The sequence below is a fragment of the Lissotriton helveticus genome, chromosome 2_1 (assembly GCF_964261635.1).
Source record: "Lissotriton helveticus chromosome 2_1, aLisHel1.1, whole genome shotgun sequence".
NCBI classification, from domain to species: domain Eukaryota; kingdom Metazoa; phylum Chordata; class Amphibia; order Caudata; family Salamandridae; genus Lissotriton; species Lissotriton helveticus.
Window position 1 is genome coordinate 1,758,070,398 of NC_136059.1, and position 15,035 is coordinate 1,758,085,432.

The 15,035-nt window shown below is 49.1% G+C and overlaps 1 protein-coding gene across 1 annotated transcript in view; it reads right to left on the reverse strand.

Moving 5' to 3' along the window:
* PLAA (phospholipase A2 activating protein) overlaps positions 1–15,035 on the reverse strand; it is a 192,908-nt gene that overhangs the window by 104,885 nt on the left and 72,988 nt on the right. Inside the window, exon 7 of the mRNA XM_078676710.1 lies at positions 5,480–5,649. Within this exon, the coding sequence (XP_078532836.1) occupies positions 5,480–5,649 (170 nt within the window). The remainder of the gene's footprint in view (positions 1–5,479; positions 5,650–15,035) is intronic.

The window sequence follows — 15,035 nt, forward strand, 5'->3', positions numbered from 1 at the left end:
CCAAATGCGTGGGAGTACAAGTCTTAAATTGAACAGTAAGATAAATAGAAAGCCATAGTCGGGAAGCAGCGTGGTGAAACATGTAAAAATCCTGCATAATTACTCTAAGAATAAATGTAAAATGTTATTTAACCTTAGACACTTAATGTCAGTTATAGTTTGGTAAACGAGTTATAACTTACAAAACCTTGCCCCCCCCCCCCATCATGCACTGCTGATCACCTTACATACGACATGAATGATGTATTTTAACAATTTTGCATTACGAGTTTCGAGGAATCAACAAGTTAATTAATAACTCCTGAAATACCTGTTGGCTTCAGTTGCTTCTCATCAAACCTCATAAAGAAATCAACAGTAAAATACCTAACATAATGAGGATCATTCTTTTAACGAAGACTTGGAAACCTGTCAATTTAATTGTTAAATGACGTAGGACTTGGACCTGCAGCTTTAAGGGCAGAAAGCATTTTCCTGGTAGGGAAAAGCGGCACCCAGGATTTAAATATAAAAACGAGAGAAAAAGTGTAACAGCTTATTGCCTTAACGAAGCAGAAAGTCGCTCATTTAATATTCTCTGCCTTGGGCTTTGGTGCGCCACTTCAGTCCCTAGGAGGGCTCTCAAAATCTTTATACTGCTGTTTTTTGGTGGCCAGGGGTGTCACCAACTCCGATTAAAATGTGTTTGGGCCTGTAGAGATTGCAGCAGCCCCCACAGCCCCCCACAAGTGCCACCAGAAAAACCACCAGACTTCTACCAAAGGGCTGCATTCAGTTCAGTTTTTTTCCATTGCTTAACCGTGTACACAAAAAGTAAACATGTACTTTGTCTGGCTTTAACTTAATAAGTTAAAGCCAGACAAAGTACCTGTTTACTTCTTGTGTAAACGGTTAAGCAATGGAAAAGAACTCGAGGGAACTCGAGGTGGCCTTCTAACAAACACCAGAGCACCGAGCCTTACATCCAGCAAACTTGGGACTTTAAACACGCAGCCCTGGCCGGGGGCCGGTCGGCCACATCTCCACTGCCCGCCTCCCACCCGGGCAGCGCTCTTCCCTATGTGTGCGGCGGGCCCCCACCAGCGTGAAGGACGGACTTACCTGTGTTCTGCTCGCCCTGGTCTCTGAGGAAGAGTCTTCGTGTGTGTCGCTGCCGCTTCGTGCTCTCTCCCCCTCTTGCTGCTGTGGTGCTGGTCTTCTCCCTCGCTCGGCCGCCGTCCTCGACCTCCTGGCTTCTTCTCTTCTCTCGCCGCGCAATCCTGGGGGGAATGGGAAAATGGGTGCCTCGCGCTCCTTCTTTTAAGGCGGAAACGGGCGGAAAGACGGCGATCGGGCGGAAACGGCAAATTTCGCGGGCTTTTTGCCAAATATCGCGGCATTTCCCGAGATCGGCCGATTTCGCGATTTTTTTGCAAATCGCGATAAGCTGGAGGGTCTGATAAAGGCACAGGTGAGCAATGTACAAATGCTTGTGGTGTGGTGTTGAGTAGAAGAAAATACAGTACTAGTACTATTTCAGTTTTAGAGACCCCTGAATTCCTAAACATATCAAAGGTAAGGGGAATAGCACATGGAGAATCTTTTAAGTTCCCAAGTGTCAGAACCTGCCTAAATTAAGAAAGGTTTGTGTGCACGAGAAGTTTAAAAAGTAGCACCTCACGGGAGCACCATGTGGAGTAACCGCATAACAATTTAACAGTCTCCCGGGTTTAACATCATTGACGGAATTCAAAGCCATGAGAACAGGGCGTGTGGAGCACAGACATTCTATATGGTGGAAGCGATGGGCAGAAATTCATTCCATCTAGGGATTCCCTGAATGTCTGCCCATCACCTTCATTGGAGATGTCACTTCAGATTTTGGTTAATTTCGCTAACAGTGAGCTTTTCCACTGGTTTTGGTTTCAAAATATATCAAATATACTCAAGTTGTTTTTCAGGATGTTTAGTCATTTAAGCGGTTTTAGGTCTTACTGAATCTCCTGAAACAATATTTAATCAGTAAAACATGCCGATAGGTCTTGAGGAAATTCCTTAATCTAGTTATAAACATATGTGTTGACACTCTAAATTAACCCCTTCAGCGCGGCGCAGATTCCCGCGCTGTGCTGAAGGTTCTAATGAGCCTACCGGTTCATGACGGAACGGTTCCGTCATGAGCACAGCTCAACCGACGCTCATGACGGAACCGTTCCGTCATGAGCGTCGAAGGGGTTAAGTAAGGCTTGTTATTATCCAACATCGATCTCGACTAGCACCGACGACGCGCTCAGCACCGCCGAACACATGCATTTCCAGATCCACACAGACCCCAACTCCACCCTCAGAGGCACCCTCTTCGACCGACCCTCCGGACCCCACCCCCAGTTCAGCAACTCCATCGCCGACTTCATCAGCACGCACGGACCTCCACCGACTACATCCTCCTCGGAGACCTGAACTTTCATCTTGAGAACAACAACAACAACAACTCCACCACTCTGATCGATAACCTCGCCAACGTCGGACTAAGACAACTCGTCACAACGCCCACCCACTCCGCCGGCCACACGCTCGATCCTGTCTTCTCCTCAAGCCTGCACCTCTCAGTCAGCCACACCACCCAACTCCTCTAGACCGACCACCGCTGCATCCACTTCACCTTCCAGAAACCCACCACACACCACCGCACCCAACAGATCCCCCGCCGCCACTGGAGCAAAATCACTGAAGACCAACTACATCCAAACCTCGCTCTCAGCCCACCCACCGAACCCTCCAACACAGACATCGCTGCCCACAACCTCAGACGCTGGATCGAGGACTGCGCCAACAACCTCGCCTCGCTGAAGAAACCCCCCCCACAGAGACACCAGCAAGAGGGCCAGCTGGTTCACCGCAGAACTCCTAGATTCAAAGCAAGCCTGCCTGAAACTAGAGAAGCAATGGCACAGTGAACAAACTCCGGACAGCCACGCAGCACACAAGGACGCCGTCCAGAACCACCACCACCTCATCAGGGCTGCCAAGAAGACCTCCTTCAAAGAGCGCCTCGACAACAACGCACACGACAGCAAGGAGCTCTTCAACATCATGAAGGAACTCTCCAACACCGACAACCCGCCGTCGCAAGCTCTGTGCGACTCCCTCGCCACCTTCTTCCACCGCAAGATAGCAGACATACACAACAGCTTCAACACCCAGACAGCCCCAACAGACAGCAGCATACCATCGACCACGTCCCCTTGCTAGCCTGGATCAGCTTGAGCGTCGATGACACCATCAAGACCATAAGCACAATCCACTCCGGCTCTCCGTCAGACTAATTCCCGCACCACGTCTACAACAAAGCAAGCAGCTCCATCGCACCCCACCTACGCAACGTCATTAATCTCTCCCTTGAGACCGCAACCTTCCCAGAGAGCTGGAAACACGGCGAGATCAACGCCCTACTCAAAAAACCCAAGGCAGACCCAAGAGACCTCAAGAACTTCCGACCCATCTCTCTGCTCCCCTTCCCGGCCAAGGTCATAGAGAAAATCGTTAACAGACCGCTAACCCGATACCTCAAAGAGAACAAAGTTCTGGACCCTTCCCAGTCAGGGTTCCGCAGCAACCATAGCACCGAGACTACCCTCATCACCGCCACCGACGACATCAGGACCCTGCTAGACAACGGGAAGACTGCAGCACTCATCCTCCTAGACCTCTCCGCCGCCTTCGACACCGTCTGCCATCGCACACTAAGCACACGCCTCCACGCCGCAGGGATCCGAGACAAGGCTCTGGAATTGACCACCTCCTTCCTCTCCGGCAGAATCCAGAGCGTTCGCCTCCCCCGTTCCGTTCCAAAGCCTCCGAGATCATCTGCGGCGTACCCCAAGGATCCTCCCTCAGCCCGACACTGTTCAACATTTAAATGGCCCCGCTTGCACACGTCGCCCGACAGCACGATCTCAACATAATCTCCTACGCCGACAACACTCAACTGATTCTCTCCCTCACCAAGGACCCCATCACCGCCAAAGCCAACCTCCATGAAGGAATGAAGGCGGTCGCTGACTGGATGAAGATCAGCCGTCTGAAGCTGAACTCTGACAAGATGGAGGTCCTCATCCTCGGCTCCAACCCGTCAGCCTGGGACGACTCCTGGTGGCCAACGCACTGGGGGCAGCCCGACCCCCACCGACCACGCACGCAACCTGGGAATCATCCTCGAGTCAACGCTCTCAATGACCAAGCAAGTCAACGCCGTCTCCTCCTCCTGCTTCAACACCCTCCGCATGATCTACAGATGGATCCCGACAGATACAAGAAAGACAGTCACCCAAGCCCTCGTCAGCAGCAGACTCGACTACGGAAACGCCCTCTACGCAGGAGCCCAGACCAAGCTCATCATCGACTACAACGCATCCAAAACGCCTTGGCACGACTGATCCTCGATGTACCACGACACGGCCACATCACCTCCCACCTGAGAAAACTGCACTGGCTCCCAGTCAACAAGAGGATATCCTTCAAGCTCCTCATCCAAGCACACAAGGCACTCCACAAGACCGGCCCAGCCTACCTCAACAGACGGCTCTTCTTCTACACCCCCAACCGCCAGCTACACTCCGCCGATCTCTCACTCGCCACCGTCCCTCGCATCCGAAGAACAACCACCGGCGGGAGATCCTTCTCCCACCTCGCCCCCAAGACATGAAACACCCTCCCACTGAGCCTATGACAGACCCAAGAACTGCTGACCTTCAGGAGGACACTAAAGACCTGGCTGTTCGATCAGTAGCGGCCTCCACCGCCTCCCCCAGCGCCTTGAGACCCTCGCGGGTATGTAGTGCGCTTAACAAATGACTGATTGATTGAACAGTGCTTTTAGAGCTCAGCATAGCTAGATTAAGGACGCTTAGTCTCGATTTATTACAAGGTGAACACAGATAGTGATTGAGCTTAAGATGGCAACAATACAGGTCACTGGTGAGGCAGGAACAATAGCAGGAGCAAGCAAGAGAGAAAAATTAGACTATAAAAGTAGGGTCCTTCCATACAAATTTATATGCCTGTATCCTCCCACCATCCTCATGTCTCCTCTCTATGAAGTCCAACAATATCAGAATTCTGGGAGACTGTCAGACTGTTAACAGCATTCACACATGGTGCTCCAATGAGATGTTCGCAATGCACTCTTTAGACTTCTCCTGCACACCAACCATTCTCAATGTAAGCATCTTGTAAGACTTCATAACTTCTCTATGTACTGCTGCCAGAGTGCTGCATTTCCTGCAATGGCTAAGTTTCTGGCACATGTTATTGGGGAGTGCATAAGCAGTTGTCTCCATTAGACTCCTTTCTTCATTTGGTCTTCAGTGGTTCCAATCTGTAATGTTTCACAAACGCTAAACACAGTCACATATTTATACTACTACCTCAAAACTACCAGCCATTAGTGTTAACTCAAATTTTATCACTCAATGAAAGGAATGTAAATCAGCTTACACACCAGGTTCATTCAGGTGTTCTCTTCCAGGGAGTTCTTCCATTTTAATGTCCCCTATGTCCTCAGATTTAGGGTCGATGATTGATTTAGAAAGCTCCTCTTCAAAATCTTTGATCTCCTGTGCAGTAGCAATCCGTTGCGCAGATTCTGTAAACACTCTGATAACTCCATCACTGAAGAATACAAATAGGATACATATATATTACTTAAAATATTTTTATTAATACATTTTTAGAAATACATAGATTTGCAATATTAACAAGAGACATCGTGGAGTAACCAGTACAGAGTCGATTCGTGAAAATAGGATACATATTTTAAAATGTTGACGTCCTAATACGTGCACAGCAGAGGATTCCGACAAAATTATATACAATTCTTTTTTTATACTAAAGTTCAAACAGGCACCATCACAAAAAACACACACACATAAACAAACTTTGAACAAAGATCAAGGATATAATAAAGAAATCTTGGGAGTGGAGCTAGGTGGCAGCCATGACGGCACAAATCTCTAAGGTTTCATTTGCAAGGTAACTTTCTTTGCCTGTGCTGGTGGAAAGCGATGCAGACGGCTTTCTCCCAGAGTACAGTGAAGGAAGGTATGTACTGCAGTATACCATCAGCTTCAGTGGTGTCAAAACTGATCCAAGGGGTCAAGTCCAAAAAGGTACCCGGATTTAAAAATGTGCACTTATTGGATAGCGAGGGAAGTCTCAGCAGTTCTTCTCTGAGTAGTATCCATTCAGATTGAGGGGGTATTTGCAGAATAAGAAGCACAATGTTTCTGTGGGAGACCTGTCACGTTCTGAATATTCTTTGTGTTCTTAAATCCCACACATCACTCCCATAGCACATCTCAAGAGTTAAACTTCATCATCAACTAGGACTTGAGTTTCTGAAGCTCAAACAAACGGAAAGCCTGACTCCAAACTAGCTCAAGGAGCAGCAGCACGCAGTGAATTTATAGCCAGTACACTAACCTCCCAACATACAGCATTTTTCTATGACAGTAGAACACCCCCCACAAGTAATCTTAAAAGATAAACAAATCAGAAGTCGGAGTCTATTTTGATGGCTGCCTCGCAACCAGACTTCGTGGCAAACTGGGTCTTGGAGCAGAAATAGGAGAAGGATGTCGTAAACTTTCTGGGAATTACCAGCCGTATTTAAAAATAATTAAATTGGGGTTTGCTCAAACACATTTTGTGCTATCGTTGTCACGGTCATAAGTTCTGTAGTACACATACTGAACATCAGCATAGGAAATGCAAAGTTCTTTGAGGTCATATTTGACCCACATTAAATAACAAATATCCATAAAAACAACAAACTTGTGGATGGATGATGTCAATCTCTTCTTTGGTCGATTTAAGCATTATAAGAAGCGTAGAGTTTGATTCAACTGTACAGCGTCACAAATGTGGCAGAGGTCTGGTACCAATTTAACACGGATGGTGCTTCTAAAGTCCTTTCATTATCAAGTGCTTTATGTGCCCCCAGAATCATGTGATCCATGCAGTAAATATGGTTCGGGTGAAAGCTCTCAGAGTAATCTGTAGTAAGGTTACCAGATCAAGAAGGCAACAAATGCTGCCCAGGGTTCGAGGGTGTAGAATGTAACAGCTTGTTTGCGATATACAGTGATAATTATAAAATCTGTTGATGGGTGTTAATGGGTTTAAAGTTTCTAGCAAAAGCTACATGCTTATGTACTGAGGTTTATAAAATATTTTTCAAGGCTGCTTAATGGAAAGAAACAAATGATTCCTCATATTGCAGCGGTACTCAATGAAGAAATTATTTGGGGAACTAGGTTTTTTAAAGGGTGAGAAATCAGTCTCGCACTTTTTTGCCTTGATTATTGCATCCTTGGGACCACTACATACAATGTTACAGCTACACATTTCTCTTTCTTAATCAGAACCCGAACTGTCTACATTTTAATAATACATTAATTACACTGTGGTGGTTGCCACTGTGTAGTTATGGCTAGATCAGAGTTTCCATAGAAAAAGCAATTTTGTTTTGCTAAGAATTTTGGCACAGTTGAACAAATCTGCACAAAACGTTATAAAAAAAAAAATCCTTCCACCTCAGCTCCTTTATGGAATGTTTCGTGCTGACCTGAAGCGGATACCAAAACATTAAATTCATAGGTTAATATCCTTAGGAAACTTTGCTCTTCAACACAGAAAAAAAGCACAGCAAACAGAAATACACCAAATTTGGCAAAAAGTTAGAACTTCACTCAAAGTGTGTCTTTTGTGATTTGGTTTAACCCCTTGCGTGCTTCTGTCGGCCGTTGGCCAACGGGATTACTACCTCGCTAGTGCTGCCCATTTTGCGGAAGTGCTGCACTGCCGCAAAATCGCGGCCGCAGGAAAGGGGTTAAATCCGTTCAGTGATTTGAGAAATTATAGAGTTTAAATAGGGGCTCGGGTTGCGCTTGAATGGGGTTAAACAATTACATATATGTAGACGGTTAGTCCTGTGGAAGTCCAATGGTACTGAAAATTGAGGAAAAAAAAAATCAGGCCTATTGATTGGCGAAGGGTGCGACCGGATTGGCTGGCTACAACTCAGAAGAAAATGTTGAGGCTGCCATTACAGGACCTGGGGAATCGGTCCCCATGTCTTCAGAAAGTTATATACATAAATAAAATCATAAGGGTATGGACACCCTGATGCCCCAGCACTTGCAAAGGGGACACAAAGGGACCCGGCCAGAGGATACACTTTGTGGTTCAAATCTTTTTGATTGCATTTCAATAAACTAAAATATTTTTCAAAAAAGCGACAGTAAGGGAACATCGCTCCATTACTAAATCGAGCAAATCCGATTTCAAAACAAGATCAACAAAATCTACTACCCCCACCCCTATCCTTACCTCAGAGTACTCACATACAATGTCATCTGATTTGTAATGCACTAATGATCATCCGTGGGTTCCCCCTCGGTCAGCCTACCCAGTTCATACTTCGGTGTCAGCTTGTGCAAGATACAGTAAACGCAGGTATCTAGGATAAGTCAAACTCCCGAAACTCTGTGGAGAGGAGAGCAATGCAAGGTCACCAGACCTCTCTGCCAGAGTTGCTGTTATTGGCTAGTGCAATCTTTCTACATCACTAATATGTACCATAAGCATTGCAACCATCCTAGGTTTCGGAAGCTGGTTGGTCCCCACTGTAAGAGGATGTTTTGGAGGGCTGCCCCCAGTGCAAGACCAATGTGTCACCCCATGCGGGATTCAAGCAGAAAGGTGAGAGCGTTCGGAAACCCTAAGATGGTGTATGCGGGGTAGCGGTGTATCAAAGTGGGTATCTATGTCAGTCAATATCTTGTCCCAATACAGTGTGACTTTGGGGCAGTCCCACAGCAGGTGGAGCATGTCCCAGGAGACCCACAACCTCTCCATCAGTCCACACTATGCATATGGTTACCCCCTACGGAGGTGTACTGGCGTAAAATACCAATATGTAACTATTTTACTAGCAGTCCCAATGCGGGTCATGTTACGTGCTGTGTGTTGTGCTCTATAGTGAACCTCATCCCATTCTTTGTGTGGCAGTGCCCTCCACAGTTCAAGTTCCCACCACTTCTGCCCTGAAGTCCTAGTCACCGGGGCAGTGTGCTGAAAGAAACTATATAGTTCGATAAGTTGGATACCAGGGTGCTGTGCCCCGGTTCATACAGTCAGGTGGTGAGCCTGACATGAATGTAGTGCATTCTCTTCTATTATGGCAACGCATAATCCGTACGCAGCTGCTCAAAGGGGATAGGGCTGTCCACATCGAATAAGTTTAAAATAGAGGGGCACCCTATTTGCCATAGCTGGAATGCAGCTAGTTCAAGTTACGGAGTTAAGTCTGTGTTGCCCACAATCAGAGCACACGGCGAGGGAAACAGTCTTTTACGAGTTCCCACTCTTCAAGAGTGGCTATAGGAACCGGAGAGCAGTAAAGGCTCCACGCTCTCAGAGTTCACCGTATAAACAAGACTTTCCACAGGTGCGACCCAGATACTGCTTCTCGGATTCCTCTCTAGTCCATTCCACCACATAGCAGAGTTGCACTGCCTGGTAGTATAGTAGGAGGTTGGGAACCCCTAAACTCTGCATACTTGTAAGTCTGTTCCTGACTCATACGAGGTCTCCCCTCTGCCCAACCGAAGAGCCTCTTCTCCCTCTGTAGGGACTGAATCATACCTGCAGGAACTTCGGAAGGGCAGTCATCTTCAATGCTGCCACGCAGCCAACCCATGAGAGCCGACAGTGTTTCCATCGGGCCAGGTCAAGTTTGGTAACTGAGGACCGCAGTCGCCTTCACGGTCTGGGCAAGCTGGACCCCCAAGTAGGAGATGGAGATAGTGGACCACTGTATTTGATGTGAGAGGACCAGTAGCGTCGCCAGAGGGACAGAAAGGTTGACCGGCGACTTCTGGATATTAATAAGGAATCCGGCAGCTGTGCCAAAAACCTTGATCTCTGCCAGAAAGGCGGGGAGGGCCTCGGCAGGGTTGTCCAGTGCTACTATTACATCATCAGCATAAAGGCTAATGGTGTGTTCCTCCCTGCCAAAGCAAACCCTGGTGATGTTCGGGTTGTCCTGCATACACTAAGCCAAAGGCTCCATATAGAGAGCCAACACCAGGGGTGTCAGCAGGCACCCCTGCCGGGTTCCCCTGCAGATGGAAAAGGGAGCTGTGGTCTGAACATTTACTCAAAGTGTTGCTCACGGGTGCCCATAATTACTAAGGACCCATGTGCAGAAGCGCGATTCAAAGACAAAGATAGTGAGCGTTGCCTTTAAGTAGCACAATGCGCTCGGTCAAATACCTTCTCGGCAACTATGGCCAGGAGCTTTATATCCGTCTAGGATTGTTTAGCCTTGAAGATCAGGAAAATTATATGTTTGGGGTAATCACTGCACTACCTTTGCGTGACAAATCTTGCCTGATTTGGATCATCAGACACTGGACCCAGCCGTGCCGATAGGATGCTAGCGAACAATTTAATATCCACATCGAGAAGGGATATCAAGCGGTAGGAGCCACATTGTTTTCTATCCTTCCCTATTTTGATAATTACTATGATGCAGGAGTCTAGAATACAGGGTGGCACCATTACCGGGCCAGCAATCGAGTCACAGAGCTGGGTCGGAACAGGGGCGAGTGAGGTGCAGAAAGTCTTATAAGAGAGGGCTGGAACTCGGTCCAGTCCCGGCGATTTGAGTGTTTCTGATGAGCGATGGCTGAAATTACCTCCTCAATCTGGATCAGGCGATCCAGAGTTTCTGCTTGGTCTGGCGCCAGTTGCGGATTTCAGCATCTCTGACATAAAGCACAGGAGCATTTGGAGCAAGAGTCTTCTCTGAGTAGAGCTTCTCACAGAAGTCTCAGAAGGCAGATGCAATAGGGACTAGTCCCCTACGATAACAGTACCATTCTGCGCTAGCAGGGAGACCACGCCAGATGTTTGTCATTGCGCTCCAAGTCTTTTGGCTGGTAGCCGCCTATATCTATCTCTTCCATATTCAGTCCTATACAGGTCCAGTCCCCATAGCTGCGCACGAGCTTAATCTAACTGCCGCCAAACTTACGGAGCTCCAGTGCATTTATGTATAGGTTCCAATTCCTGCACTGGTTTGTGTAGACGCTCCCTCATGTTGCAGCAGATTTTATTATCTGCCACCGTTATAGCAATCAGTTTCTCCCGAATGACAACATTAAGGGTTCAAGTTGTTTACCTTAACTTTAAAGACTGTTAATCTTTAATATCAATTTCCCAGCAGTGCACCTTCTTGTTTCCATTTATTGAACATTAAGGGTCTCCAAGAGGGTAGTGATCGATGTGGCAGCGGTATTCTGAATGGCAAGGAAGTCCGTTATCGCTGCCACTTCGGGCATCTGGAGTAATGTCTCCCACAATCTCCAAGACCAGGGAACTTGCCATGTTTGGGGCAGGGCCAGGGTACGACACACTGTGCATGATCTGATAAGTATTGAGACTACCTCGATCGTCGTGACAAAGGCTGGACCTCTCTCGTTTCCAGAAAGTAGTCAAAGAGCACATACGTCTTGTGGGCATGTGAGCAGCATGTGTAATCCTGCACGTGGGGGGTTGGTCTTACCACAAGTCCCTCAATCCCATCTCCTGTAGCGTGTGGGTTCCCCCAGGGGAAGAGCAACCCTCACCCCGGGGCAAAGGGCACCAGTGTGGCCATAGAGATGCGCTGATCTGTCCAAATCGATGTTAAACACTAGTTTAAAGTCTTACTCTAACAACACCATCCTATCCTGAGAGGACATCACCTCCGCCACAGCCTGCTGAGAAATCATTTCGGTCAGTCATTAGGGACGTACAGGGAAGCCAATGTGAAGGTGCAGTCTCCTGCACTCACTGTATATACCAGCAGCCTCCTTTTGATCTCTGCTAGTTTAGAGCCCACCCGCCCGCAGAAAGAGTGAGAGACCAAAATGGTCACCCCTGCTGTCTTGGAGGTCACGGAAGACCAGAACTGTTGTGGGAAAGCGCAGGACCTAAGCCTGTGCACTCTCCGGAGACCAGAGGGGTCTCCTGTAGGAGACGTAGGCCATCTCCAGTCTGTTCTAGATCAGAAAGACTCCCCCTAAGCTTAGTGGGATTGTTGAGCCCCTTCCCACTGGGGGTAACAACCCTTACTTTATCGTGTGTGGAGGGAAAGGGAGGTAACAAAGTAATGGCTAATTCGTGCGATAATCAACCCTCCCACCAGTGTGGCCAGCTTGGACCCCGGCAATCCCTTTACCTGTGAGCACCCAGAGTGCAGTGCACCTCTGTGGGGTGTGAGTATTCCCCCCCCCCCCTCCCAACAAGAACACAACATGTAACAGGAACAAAAACTTAGTCCCATCAAAACTTAAGGCACTGCCACAGCCAGGAGTGTCCCGTATGTATTCCAGCAGTAGGGGCCCACTGGAGTATCTCAAACACCTCTCGGAGAGGTCCCGCCTTCTGCGACCCCACCCCCGGCAGTCCCTCCCCCTCAATTTCTGTTGAATGCAATCAGTGATGCTCACGCGACCCCACCCCCGGCAGTCCCTCCCCCTCAATTTCTGTTGAATGCAATCAGTGATGCTCACGCGACCCCACCCCCGGCAGTCCCTCCCCCTCAATTTCTGTTGAATGCAATCAGTGATGCTCAGGTAATGTCCAGCCTGTCTGATTTCAAAACCACTGTGTCCAGGACCACTCGCCACTCCTGTGGCCATGGTTGCGGGATCTGGGCGCAGTCCCTTTAGAGATGCTGAGTCTGCTTGCCAACTAAAGCACTTCCGGACTCTCAAGTCTCAAGAGAAGGCCTGCTGTTTCTCCTTGGCAGACTCCTCAATGTTCAGGACAGGGCAGGTCTCAGACAGGGATCGTAGTTGAGGGAGCTTCCCCTTCAATAGAAAAACAACTCGATACAGGTGGCCCCAGGCTAAAGTGATGCCCTGGTCTCGGAGGTAGGTGGTCAGCAGCCGAAAGTCTCTATTTCTGCAGGGTGAGGGCCAATAGGTCTTGGTAGAGTGCTGGCGAATGACCCTGGAATTGCAAAGGATGAAGGCCCCTGGCTTTGCAGAGTATGGTTTATTTGAGCTGAAAGTCATGAACATATGCTAGGATGTTTGTGGAAAAAATTCTCTGGCCTCTTGAGAACCCACCCTGTGGACCCTGTTGATCTGTTTCTCCCAATCAGGTGGTGCTTTCAGTATCTGGCGGAACAGGGCCTTCACATATGATTCAATGTCCACGTCCTCTGCTTCGTACCCCTCTGATGCAGATGGTATTCTGCCCCAACTGGTTCTCTACATCCTCCGCAAGGGCCTGCAAGTCGATCTGTTGGTCTCTGGGACAAATTACTTCCTGCTTGGGTTGATAGATTTCTTAGTCGCGACTGGACTCATGGTCCTCAAGCACAGAGTGTCAAGCTTGCCATTGACGGTCGTGGCATACCTCCTTTTAGTCCAGTGCCAGATCCCTTCTAACCGTTTGGAGATCTTATCGCAGGGATGCAAACAGGGCCTCAAATGATAGTGTCACCAGCCACTCGTTGTCTTCTCACTCAACAATCTTCTCCAGTTGTGAGGGCAGAGGCCGCTCCCAGACCGGTTTGGTCAGCATCTCCTTAAGGGATCTTTCCTTTTTTGCCCATGCTGCAGCCATGATCATTAGAGGACCCGTAGGAAACAGTTCACCTACAGCATTTTACAGAGACCTGCAGGGCACTTGGTGACCGTCGGAACCCATGTCTGGCAGCTCAAGAGTGACAGGGTCTTGGGAATCGCTGTCATTGGCTCCGTCAAAACCACCCTCCTATGCTGCACTTTATGCACCTCTATGGCCACACTGGTGGCCTTCGCCCGGGGGTGAGGGGTGCTCTTACCCGGGGGCAGCCTACAGGCTAAAGGAGATGGGATTGAGGGACTTGTGGCAAGACCACACACTCCCCCTCAACGTAGTACCCACCTCACGGCTCAAGAAGCCCTTATGACCCGGAGTCCTAGGCCGGGGGTATTTTCGTCTGCAGGAGGGGTTCTCTGGGTCCCAAGAAAACTGGCAGCGAGGAGAGGGGGTATGAGGAGGGGGGTTTGAGGCTCCAGTCCACCAACTAGAGGCAAGAGTCCAGCAAAAATGCGGGAGCCCACTGGTATCGTGCAAAGTATTTGCCTGAAGGACCCACTTCATGCCCTCCTGGCCCACTCCCCCTAGTCCCGTCTGGATGCTTAAGAACGGTCTCGAAGGAGGTCACAGGCCTACCCAGACAGGCCCACCACAGTCGCCGCTCAAGTCACCCCTTCGGATTTCATGCGTGCCCGGGGGTCTCACTGCACGTCACATGCCCCCAGCTCCTCTCACCTCCCTCGACGCTGACCAGTACAGCAGCAGAGGTCCCAGCAGGAGTGCATCAGGTGCCCAGTGGCAGGCTAGAGACCACTCCGGTCGTAACTGTCACCCGTTAGATACAGCAACTCCAAGTGGCTGCTGTGGTGCGCATGTCCGTGGGTGCATCTACTGCGATGAGGGCGTCTGAGCAAGCCTCAGCGTCATAGTGCTGAGAGGCCTGGTGCTGTCTTTACTGTGTCGCCCAGCGCTCAAGGTCCTCTAGTCATGATCGTCTTCTCCATGTCACAGCCAGGAGGCAGGCCCTCATCTCTTTCAATGTTCACCCGGTACCCTGAGCAGGGGTCAATGTAGTTCTCTCTGGGGGCCATAATCCCCTCCTCACGGTGCCACAGCCACTATCTTATGAGCCAGGCTCAGCTGCACCGCAGTGGTGTTCTGGGTAGCGCTGCAGGCCGTCAAAGAAAGCATCTCCGGGAACTTTGATCCAGAGGGAGGCCCGTACTGCTGGAACGTGCTCACAAGCCTCAGAGAGGGAGCGGGGCTGAAGCAGGCAAGTCGTAGTCACTCTCAAGACCTACTGTACTGTGGCTGCCGACATGTTGTGTTTCCTCTGGCAGATGCAGAGCTAAATTCGCTCAGGAGTGGCCCCGTTGCTTCCACCAATGCCTCTCAGTACTTGGACACCTCCAGGG